Source organism: Copadichromis virginalis, linkage group LG5, assembly GCF_057382275.1.
Source record: "Copadichromis virginalis isolate Kocher_CV1m ecotype Utaka linkage group LG5, C_Virginalis_male_GT1.1, whole genome shotgun sequence".
NCBI lineage: Eukaryota > Metazoa > Chordata > Actinopteri > Cichliformes > Cichlidae > Copadichromis > Copadichromis virginalis.
Genome location: NC_140622.1, coordinates 16,994,045 through 17,010,844, shown reverse-complemented (window position 1 = coordinate 17,010,844; position 16,800 = coordinate 16,994,045). Strand labels below are relative to the sequence as shown.

Below are 16,800 nucleotides of genomic sequence, written 5' to 3'. Positions count from 1 at the left end.
TTTAATATTTCGTGCTCGTCAACTGGTGGCGCAATCGGAATTGCTTCCCCCCCTCCACACATAAAGATATGAATCGATTCCCATTTACGTGCCACCTTCGAATTTCAAATCGCCATTTGTTTTTATTGCGTCCACATTCGAGGAGAGAGGAGCATTGGCAGTACTACTCCACCACTCCAACTGGACTTGGCTTCTCTGGGCTGCACCAGAAAACCCCCGAACAGCTCCCTCGCCAGGTCTCCCCGGGATCCGTGTTTTGCATCGCTCCTCAATTTGCATTTCTTCCTCAGATTTTCCGTGCGACGGGTTCAGCCGCTCAAAACCAGCGGGCGCTTCACGGCTCGGTTATACGCGCGCCTCCATTTCCAAAGCAATACGCACAGAGAGAAAGCCCGTGGATTTTTTCTCCCCCATTTTCTTTTTTCTTTGAATAATGTTGCCGAGCCTCCACGAGCAGGGAAACTGAGGACATTTTGAGTTACTGATATTTCTGTCGCGCACCTACGGAGACAGACACGTGTCTTCTGGGCACGCAGAAAGGGCTAGGTCGTGCCAGCAGATTTCATTGTTTATTTTCCCCTTTTGTTTTTTTTACGAAGGAGCCGGTTCAAGCTTGGCGACGAGCTATACATTTCAGTTTGTGCGCCTTGGTGATAAAGACGCATTTGGAGATGTCGGAAGTGTTGCCTTTCAACGAAGAAAATATGAGTCATTATGGAAATGAGGGCGACGAGGGACACCTTTCCTTCACCTGTCGTCTTCAAGACACCAACAACTTCTTCAACGGCTCACAGAACAAACGTCCGCCGAAACTCGGGCAAATAGGCAGGAGCAAACGGGGTAATTATATAATTAAGGCGTTTTCGCCTGTATGGTGATGTGGTGAATGCGCACATCGGCTGTTAGTGCACCATATTTAAGGATGTTTGCCTGAGAAACCAGATCGGCAACACTATTGCCTTGACGAGATGTTCAGTCGAGTGTATGGTCAGCGAACCAGTCTGCTGTTTGCATGCGTGTGTATTGTTTTTTTTTTTTTAATTATTCTGTTCGCATTGCTACACAAGTTGGATGCGCAGTGCGTGCCGCTAAATGCCTCCTGAATCTTGCTCAACAGAGTTGTGCTGATTGTCCCCTCCCAGATGAATGGCTGAACGAATTTTCTATGCAGTGTGATGGAGATTTTTGTGTTTGCATGATCAAGTCAGGCTGGCCATGTATGTGCTTTTGTGTGTCCTGCATTCCTGCATATCTACCAAGGTAGATAGTCCTTGAAAACTGAGGCTCAGTTGTGGTGGCACAGACATTTAGACAGACATAGTTCTATATACAGTAGTGCACAGAGACATGGGCAAACACAAAGACACATAAGACTTGCACCTGTGGGTGCACAGCCGACACTCGTACACAGTCACACCTGCACATTCCCAAATATGCATCAGAGGCGCCGATGCACATTCGTGGTTATCGCGCTCTTTTTGCATGGGCTTACGCTCTCATGCATGCACAAATCACTTATGCTCATACAGTTGCAGCACTAACGATTCAGGGCTTTGACACCCTTGTGTCGATGTTGAATTTTCAAGACGCCACACCAAGATGAGTCCCCCCCCTTCCCCTCCCCTCATTAACTCTCTCCCCTGTCATCCACAGTTGTGATTGAGGATGAGAATGGCGACGACGAATCGCAGAAAAATGGAACAGAGAAGACCCCGGCAGAGGCTTAGAGTGGTCAGCACACCACCCCCCTCAAAAGACACTCTTTAAATTTTTTATGGCGATATTTACCAGTTTTAATCCAAAGACACTGTATATAAGCACTTTCTCTCATGTGGCAGCAAGCAGCACTTCCACACCCTCCTCTCCCAGTCAGTCATGGCTGTCCGGATGACACATGCTGGCAGGGGTGGGAGATGGCAGCAAAGGAGACCCCCAAGTGGACCCTCCCCCCTCACTCCCAACACACACTTACACTAACACACACACACACACCCTCAACTACAGGGTTTTGCCATAAATACAAACGCAGGGGAAGGCAATGGGGAAGGGGGAGGGCAAGGGGTGCAGTGGTGGGGGGGGTTAAGGCAGGAGGCAATGCTGTCGAAATGCAGAAATCAGGGACAGGATACAAAAAAAAATCTAATATAAAACCTAAAGCACACAATTCTCCTATATCTTATCAATCAAACCTGTGGTACCATTTGTTCTGCTCTTCATTTTGAGCGAGGGCAAATGAATAGCAGTTTGTAAATATGGAAAGGGTAGCCCATATTTTCTTGCACAAAGTGGGAATTGGTAAACTGGTTTGTTTCGTGTTGAAGACTTTATTTATTATTGATCCTTGGGAACATGTCTTTTGCAGTGACTTAAGGCCTGAGGGAGTGTTTTTTTTTGTATGTTGAGAAAACTGTGAGCAAACGAGAGTGATATTTTTTTCACTTAACAATTCTTGATGTTGCCTGAGTGTTTTTTGTTACCATACTTTGCAGCTAACGAGTCATTTATATACCGTGTACCTCCCACCTGTTTGTAAGCTTCCCAGGCTTTCACCTGGATTGGTTGATACTGTAACTTGACTGTACACACCTTTATTGATAACAAAAAAAAAAAGACTATTTATATTGCATTGTGCATTATTGTGTGTGCCAAATCTCATGAGGGATATACTGTACCGGACAAGTTGTTATTTTTCGTGCTTTATACATTTACTCGTTGAGTTTAATTGTTTTGTTGGATTGCCATTTTTTAGGGCTCTTTCTTAAAACACTGAAATACCGACTCATGCATGGCAAATATAAAATCATGCATGCATGGCAGAAAATTCTGAAAATCTTGTGTATTCTTGAAGCACCTCGTATACAGCTTTGAATGACAAACCTCGAGAAACAGTCTTAACTCTGCGTTGTACTGTACGATTCACACTGATTTGTACAGTGGCCTAATATCTTGTAATAAAGATTATGACAAAGTACTATTTACTGTTAGTGTTGATTGTGGTTTACAATAAGGAATGATGTACTTGATGTTGCTTTTTTTTTTGTTAAAACTGTTTTAAATCTGTAGCAAAAACACAAAAAATATAGTTTTGTATAAGAGAGACATTAGCAGATAGCTTGGCTTAAAATTTTGGATATGTTCCTTGTACAGTTTCTCCTGTTGTTATTAGATTGCCTATCTGGCAAGTCAGCATTTTCCACTGTGAGAAAGTAGCATCCTACTCCTTGGAAAGAGCAGATATGGAAGGAGACGGCATGATGAGCGAGTAATCCCATCAAAGAGCCTGGAATCGAAACTTTGTAGCGATTTGTCGAAAAGGAAAGTTGACACACTGCTTGGACAACTGCACAACAGACTCTGATCTCATGAAGTGCTACAGTACTGCAAATTAATTTGTGGGGAAAATGTACACCACTGCTTCCCAATGCAATAAATGTCTGTTTGCATTTAAAATCTCAGCTTCTCTCTTTAATCAAGTCGTCCCTCAACTCCGCTGCCGGAGATGTGAATGGTGCAGGAGCACCAAGGCGTGAGCAATGCTGATGAGACGTGACATTTCCAGCTCTGCTGTGGTGGCTAAATGATTCATGTTGTGTGACGAGCCTCTGTCAGCGTACGGCATCTTAAAACCCGGGCCGCCTGTATCTATGCTACAAACGCATACATACAAGCAAACACAGGCACTCGCATGTCCGTTTCAGCTCCAACTGCAGGCGAGACTAACATATTGCTAGTCTCTCTCTCCCTCCCCATCTTGACAGACATGAAAGGGGCTGCCTGCGCCGGGTACCATGGTAACAGATGCACCTTGCACTTGATGGGTGTTGCGGTGGGTATTCGGTGCAGAATAGTCTTCCCTGAGCCTTGGCTTGATGCAATCGCGAGCTTTAATGGAATGCTCTCCATTCTCTTATCTCTGCCCTCTTCTCTCAAGACCCCCTATTCACTCTGTGGCGTGACCACATTATCCTGCCAAAATAGTCCCTTCCTCCAAGATGGCAGTAAAGCATGACAGCAATGCCTACTGCAGTAAGAGTCTATCCCCTCACACAGGATCAGGGGATGTTACATTTGGGGAGTAGCGGTTTACCATTGCCTGTGCAGTGGATCTTTTTATACAAAATCGTGCATGGAATGCTCGATTCGATTAGTTGGATGAAGTTTGGGTCTCCTCAGTCTGAAGTAAAACTCACAAACTGTTCCCACACAACCAAACCTTTAGAGTCTGAGTGACCCATGATAGATAAGTGGATCATTTTTACATTTGCCAGTTAGGTCAGATGACATGGTTTGGGGTGGCACAGTGGTGAACTGTGTTGCCTCACAGTAGCATGGTCCTAGGTTTGAATCCACAACAAACAGCTGGGATAGGCTCTAGTCCGACCCTGAATTGGGCAAGTATTAATTTTCTTTTTTATTAGCAACCTCGGTTGATTTCATAGAAATGTAACAAGACGTAGGGTCAGCTTGGCTGAACTTGATCTTAATTTAATTAACCAGGTCTGAATCTCGATGCAGGAATTTCTATGATTACAACTTTGGATAAAATTGGGCATTTTGTGTCCCAATATCAAGGATCAAGGTATTTCTTTCTAAGAAACAAGCAAGCTTTATTCGTCACCAGAGATGGGCAAGTAACGCGTTACTGTAATCTGATTACTGTTTTCAAGTAACGAGTATAGTAAGGGATTACTATTGCAAAAACGGTAATTAGATTACCGTTACTTTCCCGTAGGAACGCTGCGTTACTGCGTTACTAAAACCGTGATTTTTTTGCGAGAATGTCTCATGACAGTGACGTAAGCGAGTGCGACGTTCGTGGCAACAGCTGTGTGCAGATCAACAATGGATAATATATCGAGTGCAGGAGAGAGTATGAGCTTGCAGCGTTTAAAGCGTGGAAGTACTGACCTTACTTTGAGTTTGATTCCATAAAAAGTGACAAAAACATTAGCGTCCGTTGTGCGTGAGAAGAAAACTTCTTTTTACAGCGAAAAAAACCCCTAAACTTCCAAGCAAGCACCGAGTGCGCTACCATGTAATGGGAAACTCACAGAGAAACTCGCGGATTCTTCCACTGACCGCTGCGGCACACCTGCACCAGGGCAAACCTCTGCCTATCCCACTCCTGCTTTACAGTGAAAATAGAGCAACAGGACCGCTAGTCTTTGACTTTATTTATTTTCTACTGCGTTTTACTTGCATCTATTTGAAAGAGTGAGTGTAAACACAAAAAAATATTTTATTTTATGTGCTGGAATGTGCAGAAAATAGCTTTAAATATTAAACAAATTTCACATAATTACATTTTTGCTTCATGCATAAAGTTAAAAGATTAAAACTAATAAAACAAGTTTTAAAAAGAGACTTTTCCATTTAATTACATTTTGTATGACAGATTATGCAGAAAAAGTAGGATTGGGCTGAAAGATCTATTGCTTTATCACCTATTCAGGTTGTAAATCGTATAAAAGTAACTAAGTAATTAATTACTTTTGAAAATAAGTAATCAGTAAAGTAATGGGATTACTTATTGGGGGGAGTAATAAGTAATTAGTTACTGATTACTTTTTTCAAGTAACTTGACCAACACTGTTCGTCACATACACAGTCATACAGAGTACAACATGCAGTGAAATGTTTTGTGTCCGAGCTGGCTGCAGACGTAGCCGTGCCATTCAAGGGTTTGGTATTTAGCGGGCGGGGGGGGTCTAGCCAGTATCCTGGTCCTGGCTCACAAACTGTTCCCACTCAATCGAACTTGCAACTCCTGCTCCAAAGGTGTGTAGTCATACCCCTATCCAGCTGTGCATGTGGAGGGAAAGTTAAGGGGGATTTAACCAAAGAACAGGTTCAAAATGAATACAATCCATGTGCAGGAGGTTAAAAGGGAACCAGCCAATCCAGGTATACAAGGAACATAGCCTATATATTAGAGATATACAGTATCCCAGAATAGCATTTACAGAACACAGTCAAGCAAACAAAACTCTTATAGCTGCAACAAATGTCTCTCTTTCAGCATTAGAAGAAAACCTAGTTTTATCTTCTCGTTTCCCACAAGTTGTGAAGCTTAAAGATGAGCTGAATCTATGAAGTATTTCTGAAAAGAGAGGTTTTCCCTTCATTTGGACCAAAATGTTGAGCGAGTTCTTTCATCAGCATTAAAGACAAGTTTTGCAAGTCATGCAAAGCTTTGTGAACGGTGTCAAAGCTGAAAGGAAGTTCTGGGAGATTCCACATTCATGTGGGTGCAGAGCAATAAATAACAGATCTGTGTGCATAAAAATAGCTTTTAACTTCATTATGTATGGTGCAAGGTTAGAAATAGAAAGTGAGGTTGTATATGTGTTGGACTAAAACCAGATACATGATCAGAGTGAAAGGTAACTGCCCCGAGGCATTACCAAAGTGGTGAGACGGAGCTGTCACAGTTTAGCATTTTTATATTCGTTTTTATTTTGTATTTATATTGAGAAATTAATATTTAACGGTATTATTTATGAGATTTTTTTTAATAAAAAAAAGTTCAACACAGGTACCACAATAGAAACAGCACAAACTGTGAAGGTAGCTTACTCAGAGTCGTGTAAACATGAAGTCATCCCATAGAACAGGGGTGTCAAACATCAGGCCCGGGGGCCGGAAACAAAGCCTGGCCGCTGAAGGTGGGCAAGCTTTTGAAGTTTGTGTGTTTGACACGCTTTACAGCTTTTTGTATTGACCAAGACCCTGCTCTCAGTTGGCATTCATACCACACCAAAGTAATCAAGAAACAGATTCTTATATTCCTGTTTTTCCGCAATCTACAAGTTTGTTTTTCACAGTATAAAAAAAAAGAAGACATTTCTGAAAAAATGTCTGTCTTTCACCGTTTATTTCAGCTTTTCTCACCTGGTTTGGTTTTTAAGATCATATTAGTTGACTATAATTGTCACGGCTGGGGCAGCAGTCGTGTTGTGGAATGAATGAGGAGCCAAGATGCAGATGGCGGTGGAGATGCGAATGAAGATTTATTTACAGTGGAAAAGAACCAAAGCCAGGACAGAACTAAACATAAACCTAGACTAGGGAAACTAATAACAAACCAAACCTGAAACCATAACTCACAGAAAAACATAAGGAAATGACACTGGTGATGGCGAGCAGGAATAAAGGACAGAGAGACACTGGGATTAACAAGAAACACAGACGGCACAATGAGGGACACAGGCAGAAACACCCTATAAATACACAGAAGGTAATGAGGGAAAGGCACACAGGAGGGGAGCACAGCTGAACCTAATTCACCAGACAAGACACGAACCTTCAAAGTAAAACAGGAAACACACAGACTGTTTTACAACACAAACACGAGGACACGAACAGAGCAGCGAGGACAGACACAGGTAGGGCTGATAAAACACTAAACTCCAGGTTCAACCCTAAACTGATACAAAATCAGAATGAACACAAAATGAAATCCAAGGAAACACAAAACGCTGGGTCAAAATAACCCAGGATCATGACAATAATAAACTTACTCAGTTGTCATTCTGGAATATTTTAACGCATAGATCCAGCAAAACACTGGATAAATAGCACAACTTACAACTCTGGGGGCCTCATTGTGCATCGCAATAGAAATCCTTTAGCCATTTTATATTATACAGTTTATCGCTGCTAGCTTACGCAGCTAATACTTACTTACTTAGAACTTAGTTCCTCCTACGGCGGGTGGCGCATCGGGCAGCTAGTGATCTCCATCGATGTCGGTCAGCTTCAGCTTCATCCCAGGCAATGTCGACAGTTCTCAGATCGTCCATGAATGTTTGACGCCATGTGGTCTTTGGTTGGCCTTGCTTTCGGACACAGCTAATACACGCTCACAGATAAACGTGCAGTTTTGACTCACTCTGGGGATATATCTTTAGCCGGGGCTGAAATGTCTCTGTGCAGTTATTTGGGCAGTTACTATAAAATATTATATAAATTGTCAATGGCCACTGTGATATAAAAACGGCCTTTATAGAATCAGCCGGTCAAGCCTGATAAAGTTTGCTGGCTTTGCTCGCAAAATAAGGTTTTTAAATCTTTTTACCTCTGGAAATTGCATTTCAACCACCTTCTTTCTCTGCAGGACTCTCTCTCTCTCTCTTATGTTGTAGTTCAGCAGAACTAGAACTCCTGATGCAGAGAGGTGCAGGAGATGTTGCCCAGACTTTTCCTGTGTGGCCATCACTGTTAAAAGATGCTCAAAAGATGACACGTACGATTCAACAGATTCTTTATTATTGTCATTAACAGTTTAATATGCTTAGTTGCTTCTTGGATGATATTGTGGCAGTTGAGTTTTGTGATGAGCACTCATGAGAAAGTAATCACCAGTGCTGTGACGGGGGGGGGGGCAGATGAAAGTCAAACTCAGCGTAGCTGTTAGGTTACATAAGCTCCAACAGGTGAAGAAGACAAGGCAGAAAGAGTATGAAGAGGAGCACTGTGAAGGACAGGAAGAGACAATCCAGAGAGAATGAGAGAGAACATTCACAGGTCGCTGGCAGAAAGTGGAGGAAAAAAGAAACCACACCCTGCTAGCTGCGGCACACACACACACACACACACACACACACACACACACACACTCGGGCAGTTTCTCACACGGCTGTCCCCCTCGGAAATCCCAAACTATGCTGCTCTCCACTGCAACCCTGAATCTGACCTTTGTTTCTGCCAGGGAAATACCCAGTGTGACCTGACATGCTGAACCACTCCCTGGGAAAATCACCCGCTCTGTTGGTTTTGGCGTGAATCAGTGGGCGCTATATGGCTCAGCAATATAATGTGTGCGCATGCAAATGGCTGAGGCGACATTTGCATTTGGTTCCACTGCGTGTGTGCGGTTATACATGCATGTGTTGATGTTTCTTTTTATTTTGTGGTGTGTGTGTGTGTGTGTGTGTGTGTGTGTGTGTGTGTGTGTGTGTGTGTGTGTGTGTGTGTGTGTGGACGCAAAAAATATCAGTGGGCATTGGGGTCAGGTATTCTCTTGCTGATTGAGACTCTGCTGGGAAATCACAAGGACAACTGCTGATAAGAAGGAAAAGGGGGGAAATGCAGGCAGCTCTGGTTGGAAAAATAAAATAAATATCCCTTTAGACCACTCCAGAATATTCTGTTTGCTCCCGAGTGGAGTTACACGTCACATTTTTAAAGAGATCTATCCAAAAAAGCAACTCTCCTCAATGATATGATGGTAAAAACACGCTTTGTTTGCATCTAAATCGTGATTACAGATGACGTCAATCGTTCAAGCAAGTTTGCGCTTAGATATCAGTCCAGCTTCTGCTCAGCTCTTCTGGCTGTACGAATTGAGTTCTCCCCCCCCCCTTTTTTTTTTTTTTCTTTTTCTTTTTTTTGAAAAGGTCCAGGATTAACAGATGGGTCTGTCAGGGCAGGGTGATTAAAAAATGGACGGACAGCCAAAAGGACAGAGATGGAATGACCACTGCGCATTTAACATTAAACATTCTCCATCTCCGACTGCTTTGCAACAAAAGTGAGGAGAACCGGAGGAGAAAAGGGGAGGAGGAGGAAGCCAGGCAGCTTGGAAAGAGTGGGAGAGCGGCACGAGATGGGAATCAGGAGATAAGAGAGATGGAGGGGAAAAAAGAGAGGGATAAACAAAAGTGAGAGTAGACGTACAGAGAGAGAGAGAGAGCGGAGAGAGAGACAGGGGCTCGATATGATGAAATGAATGCCAGGGAGAAACAGTTCAGACCCACCAGATGGTTACTATAGCAACCACATACCCCAGTCTCTCTCCCTCTCTATCTCTCACTCTCCGTCTCTCTGTCTAGTTGCTTTGTTGCTGCTTTAAGTCTGTGGAGGGAAACCAACGGCTGAGAGAGACAGCTTTTTACATTTTGGTGCAGTGGCAACATCAGCTTTAAAACCAACTTTACATACTTTTGTAGCCACTTGTATACATTATTTTTCATACGGTAAAGGTGTTGGGTTTTTTTGTTGTTTTTTTTAAAGCTATGTAAAACAACACACCAGCCGATGCGTCCAAGGCACAAGCCTCCTACAAAGGCGTAGATGCTGGGAGCAGCAGTGCAGTGTCAGGCACAGTTTAAGAAATGACCTTCATAAATGTTTAGTCCATGACCCTTCCTCATGCAAAGAGGCATAGATACCTGCTGCACATGTAGAGGTATGAATGAAAAAGTGTGCATTGCTATAAAGGCCAAAGCCGGAGATGTGCTTTGAGCTCAGCAGCAGACCACTGAGTGGGGCATCGGATGTCTCCATCAGGATTGCATTTTCCTCTGCTCAGAGCAAAATCCCCCATTAAACACATTCTTAGACACACAGGCAATATGCACGCTCATGCACAGATGCAGCTCGCCGCCACGGATGCACGCCCTGCACGTGCACACTCCCAGCACACTCGCACAGACACCAACCGGGAAAATCCAAACTGGGATGCACAACAAAGGGAAGAGCTCGCGGGCCCCCCAGCTAATCTCATGCATGGAGATCATTTTCAAAACAGAACAAAATGGTGGACCATCTCTCTATGGCAGAGTGGGTCTCCGCAGGGCCCCCAGGGCGGGATGGCATGTAACTGTGTACGCATGACTCCTGAATAAAAGATGCTGACCTAGATGGAAATCCGCCATTGGTCACTTAATTTGTCCTACACGCGTGATTGGCTCATGCCCAAACCCACAGTATAGCTGCCCAATCGAAGACCAAGACAAGCGTCGAGGAAATGCACGCGTGCAAACTTTCTTTCTGCATGTATGGAGAGAAAGAGCGTGCAACAATATAAAGAATGTATATTATTACAGCATCACGCTTGTATCACTTTACACAGCGATTGCTTTGTCATTGTTCTTCATATCAGTGTCTTTGTAGTTGATCTGCTATTCTGTCCCAGCCCCCACATGAAAAGCTTAATTCTTCTTCTCCTCCTCCTCTGAGGTTTTATCCTGAAACATGAAAACATGAGAGGCCTTTTTTTTTAGATGCTCTATCATCAACTAGACTTACACAGCTCACAGAAACAGATTGTATTCATGCAACGTGCCAGCGCCGGACCACGTGGGACTAAACACGGTACATATGTCTGCAGGTCTGTGAGCATGAATGAGCCCAGCTGAAAGGGTATTTCGTATCAACATTGTACTGAGCCCTTGTACATTATTGATATGCAATTTGACTGCCCGCCATCAATAAATTATTAAGGAATTGAAAATTGTTGAGCCGGGGCTTGACAGCCTTGAAGCTCTTTGGCCCCGGTAGATGAATGAACATGGCCGCACGATTGTCAATGACTGTTGAACTCCAAACTGCATGAGCAAATTAGAAGTCTGCCTAATCTTTTCTCTCTTTTTTTTTTTCAGGTTTTTCAAAGAACTTGGGGCTATTAAGCCCTCGCCGTGTCTTATGTAATAATCCAGCTGTTTATTGAGTGAATTGGTTGGGTTTAGGGAGAGCTAGGTTTCCCCCTTGAGAAAGGAGGGAGGCTGGATCCAGATGCTTATTGCTGCCTGGCCGACGTTGGGGCTGAGACTGTGCCGTGTGCTGGAGGCTCAGCCCCGAACGCTGATTCTTTCGTCTTAACTCTCGTAAATCCCAATCATAAGTTCATCTGCCTAACTGATTTTTGTACATAAATTGGTGAAATACTCATACAGATCACTGCAAATCGCTTTCTTAACAGGACAGGAAAATGAAGATCAAAATCAATTGAAACAATAACAGCTGCAGAAGTGCTCGCCTCTTCTTGACTACAGGGCGACTCGTCTGTGCCCAAAAAAGTAGATTTGAAAAAACCAAACAAAACAGCTGCACTGACTCAAAAACACATTTGCCTCGTCGTCTTATAAAACTTGCTGTATAACAGGAAAATGCACAATGTGAAGTACGATTAATGTGTTAAAATGATATTTTATGCTGATGAGGTAATGAGGGACGATCTCATGTTGTTTAATGTTAACCACTTCAGTGTGTCGTTTGTAGACACTACTATAAAAGGTTTGAAAACTGCAAGCCATTGCATCCACATTGAAATTCCTTGTTGATGTCCACTCTGCACCATCAGCCTCTCTGGCTAAGCCTCAGGAATACCAACCAGCAGTCAGCCCCGAACTCTCTCGCTCTCTCCCTCTTCTTCTTGTGCTATCTCACTCTCTCTTTCTCGCTCTCTTTTTCAGTATGTTCACTCTTGTTGACAGAAAACAAGTGCTGCATCACCATTTTAATTCTGGCGTGGGCGTCCAGGTTCTGTCTAGTTTTTATTTTTTTTGCTTGCTAGAGATGCACGGTGCGAGCAGCGGAGGAGCCGCACAGAGTAAAGGATCAGGGGTATGAATCCTAATGACTTCTACCAGAAGAAAGTGGGAAGAAGACGTCTGGGGAGAATCCTTCCTTAATCTCCTTTTCTCCCCCTCTGCTTGTCTCTCTCTTACCTATGGACCCGCGCTCACAGCTCGTGTGTGTTTATGGGATTTGTCTCCCTTTGATTTTGATTAATTAGTTGTCAATGGACAACCAAGGACTTGAATTCCGTCGTGTTAAAGCAAACAGTAACAGAGAAGAGAGAGTCCTGCTGCTGCTCAGTCTCACACATGACCTTGCCTTTACTACACAGCAGAGTCATATTTGGCTCTTTTACATATTGGTAACCATATTGAGTGGGATGATTACTGTGCATTAATTAAAGGTGGCAATGTGTGTGCGACTATTACGAGTTCTCTGGGGAACGAGCACAGTGTGATATGGTGGTTCTTTCAGGTAAAGAAAGAAATTATATTAGCAGGGTAGCAGTTTAGTCTTCAACTCCACTGCTTCTGTTCTTTGCCTCATGTTAGGTAGTATGTGAAAGCCTATTCATAGTACTCATAGTTCATGCCAGACCACTCTGTACCATTTGACGATGTAACTTTAGTATTAAGATATAATATATTATAGACACCAGTCTACTTGGAACAGCAGTGCAGGGATACTGATTCCTGTTTCAAAGTGAAAACACTCAACTGCACAAAGCCAAATAAAGAAAAATGGTGTGAAAAGAAACACCGTAAACAGATCTTTGCTCTCAATAAAATTAAATAAAGGCCAGAAAGTCCTGATGATATGATAATAGATTGATCTGCACATTAACAGCTCCCATTAATGGATTTTACTGCCTCTTCCTCAGACTTTCTCAGACTTCATTATTGAGCTCCTGGGTCCTGTGTGATGATAAGTTTCAGTTTTATGATGTGGTGTTTTTTATTTCATTTCTGTCTTGATTTTATTATTCTTATAGTCGCGCCACTGTTTCCCTCTCTCTCTCTCTCTTTGTTACCATGTGACTTTGAACATGGCATTGCTGTTGGTTCCAGACGGGCTGGTCAAAGTGTTTCAGAAGCTGCAACAGTAAATCAAATAACCACTCATTGCAAGGAATGCAGAACCTTGATGCAGATGGGCTACAGCAGCAGAAGGCCACACTGGGTGCCATTCCTGTCAGCTAGGAACAGGAAACTGAGACTGCAGTTTGCTTGGGCTCACCCAACCTGCGCTATCATCACTATCATGTCAATGTATTAAGGCAGATATGAAGGCAAAAGGAGGGCCAACCCAGTGCTACCAAGGTGTACCAAATAATACAGTTCTGCCTTGCCTTTGTCATTTGTTCCTCCTTTTGACAATAAACCAATGTACATTAAAAAAATGTATACACACACACTTGATACCTATGTGTTTATACAGAATAGGAATGTCTCCAGCATTCCCACTCTGTACCCATCCAACAGCTGTCACTACAGAGTCTCGACCTCACATATCCCTTCATCTGTCACTGCAGCAGCTCCTCAGCCCCACTATGTATCAAGAAAAAGCCATTACTTATTTTCTCCCAGATCATCAGCCGAGTCGTCTAAGCCTGTTACCTCTTGTTCAGTTCTGCCTGTCTGTACTTGTTACGGCTTGAGGGCAGCCTGTTGTCTACTGTCAGTCTGCACTGCAGTCCTCAGTAAAAGGATATCTTTGTCTTTGCCGCCTGTAAGATTACCACGCGAAGCAAAAACCCCAAAAATACCAATATTATCGCACGTTTTCTGCTTCTTTACACTGTATTCGTTTGTTGTACGTTATAACGGATCTCTACCATCCGCTGTGGTCAGCCAATCACAAGACAGTGTAAAAACAGATCAGTCATTTTGTTTCATTTGTTTACTAATAGCGTCTTAGTGGTTATAGTTGCTCCATTTTATCCAACAGGGTCACATTTTTGCATTTGCTTTCGAAGCTGAAGTGGTGCCTGATCACCCGCGAGCCGCCTGTTTATCACTTCACAGTCCACGATGCACAACACAACATATAAATACATGATTCATAAAAAAAAACTCCCAGTGGTCGACGCTTGTTCTAAAAAAAGTAAATACTTCCTGCTCACTTTGCATTTTCCAAAAAAAGCAAAGAAAGTAAAGGAAGCAAACATATGCAAACACACTGGCTAACCTTACCAGCACTACACCCACGCAGTATATAGTCTCCTGTCAAAAAACCCCCAAAAGAAAATGAGAAAAAAAAAGCAATCTTAATATCGACATAATGTTCAGTTTGCAGATGAAGCGGTAAAACACAACACCTCTTGCAAAAGGAACTCTGAGGTTTGAATTTTCCCGTGCCTGGCGATGCTTTTGCATTTGCATCACTTGCATTTTTAAATAACGAAGGAAGAGGAGGAGGCAGATCCCTGTTTAACCCTAGAAGACAAGTTCCAGCTTGCGCCTTGCTGAAGTGTTGAAGTGTAATTTTATGGAGCATATATATTATACTTCCTACCTAAACACTGACACATTGTCAATGTGGGAGCATGGAGGAGCGTTTGAGTGATCTTACATTATGCATTTGTGGGCTGCGTGTTTATCTCTCCTCAGATCGCTCGCACCACGACCACTCTACTTTTCTACTTTCATATCCCTTCTGTCATATTCAGCTCTTGAAATGAGTGCTACATGGAAATACAAAGTCCTTCTCTCTGTCTCTTCCAAATCCTCTGGAGACCTCAAACCTTACTTTTACTCTTTCAGTTGCCATGGATACCTCTGCTAAGGCAGCTGATTGGAGGCAACAATAAACTCTACTCTATCAAGCCCCCGACAAAAATTTGTCTCCAAACTGAAGATCTGAGAGTCTCCCTGTATCCTTTCTCACATGCTAACACGCCCACTAACATACATATAAACTCAAACTGATGCACACGCAGGGGAATTAAGTGCTGGGTGTCAGAACAGAACAGAGATCAGTGCAATCTGCTCCAGCAAAGTCCAAAGCCACAGTCACCATCTAGCTATCCCAGCGGAGGAGACAAAATGTGCGAAATCCATTCTGCAATCAATTAAGGAGCAGTCAGCCACAGCACTCCTGCTCCAGATGTGACCCCCAGTGCTCCTGAATGATCCTTAGTGGAGTTCAACTCTGGTTAATAGCCTAGTTTCCACTAAAGCACTAAACTGGGATAACTTTGCCACAGCACTAATTGTGCAACAACAAAAAGTCTGCTCTGCAGGACCAGAAGAAAAGCAGAAATACTCTTTCTAACAACAGTCTTCCTATTGTGCTTTATGTTATTTGGTAAAAAAAAAAAAAACCTACAATAATACATAAATGATTACTAAATGATCACTGGCACTCATTAGAAACCTTTACTTGCATTTCAGGTTCAGATTTACTGAGTGACTCACTTTCACTTCACTGTGTTCCTGCTACTTTAAACAAATCTAGTTTAGAGGCTTTGGTTAATGCCAGTTCCAGAAATGCTGGCAACCCCCAGTGTTTCCACTCCGTCTCCTAGTCGAGACACTTAGTCCTAGGTCACCTTATTCTCAAATTATCACAAGATTTTCAGACTTACTTACTCTGATCTTGAGGTTACTGAGATCCAAACTCCTCTGAGATTTTTAATAGTTGTGCCTATGGTATCAATTTGAAAATCTTGGTTGACTTCCTTCTAGAGTTGTTTGCATAAAACTTTACCTTTGACCCTAACCTTGAGATCGACTTCACTGAGATTCAAACTCATCCATGCTTTTTTCAATTTGAAGCTCGTTGCCTCGTTCTTGAGTTATCACATTGACAAACTCAGGTGTCCACACCAACCATGCCAGCTCTTTAGGGCTGAGGGGTAAAAAATTTGGGACGCAGTTGATTTGAAAAATCTCACAAACCCAGATTTTCGTCACAGAAGAGCATAGAAAACATCAAATGTTCAAGCTGTGAAAATGCACACTTTGAGTAAGTCTAAGTCTGTAATGTGACTGGGTGTTTACATCTTTACTTTCAGATGTAAAGATTTGCAGAGGTTCACCAATCTGCATCTACAAATTATGGTAGAGCTACTTTTGGCAGCTTTCTTATTCACAAGGGGTCTATGCAGCAGGTAGCTCCATATGTTTGAGTTGGCAGATTTTTATGCTAGATGTCCTTCCCAAAGGGAGTTGCGTCTCCTCGTGGGACTGATTAAGGGATCTTTTGCTTGTTAGGTAAATGTGTAAAGCACGACACTATGGAGACACGCAAATTGAAATTATGGAAAAAGTTCATAAATATGTCTATTCAATGTAACATTGCAAGGACTTTGAATATCTCGTCATTTTCATTTCATATCATTATCAAATGTGAAGAAATCTCTGTGCGCACGGGACAAGGTCGAAAGTCAACACTGGATGCCTGATCTTCAGGCTCTTGGGTGGCACTGCATTAAAAACAGGCATGAATCGGTCATGGAAATCACTGCACTGGCTCAGGAACACTTCCAGAAATCTT

The 16,800-nt window shown here is 42.9% G+C and overlaps 1 protein-coding gene across 1 annotated transcript; it reads left to right on the top strand.

Annotated features, from left to right (window-relative positions):
* The first annotated feature begins 144 nt into the window (after nucleotides 1-144).
* Nucleotides 145-2,974, top strand: camk2n1a (calcium/calmodulin dependent protein kinase II inhibitor 1a). Its single transcript, XM_085456269.1, has 2 exons — nucleotides 145-840; nucleotides 1,654-2,974. The coding sequence occupies exons 1-2, from the start codon at nucleotides 672-674 to the stop codon at nucleotides 1,725-1,727; spliced, it is 243 nt and encodes an 80-aa protein (XP_085312395.1). The 5' UTR covers nucleotides 145-671; the 3' UTR covers nucleotides 1,728-2,974.
* Nucleotides 2,975-16,800: the final 13,826 nt, after the last annotated feature.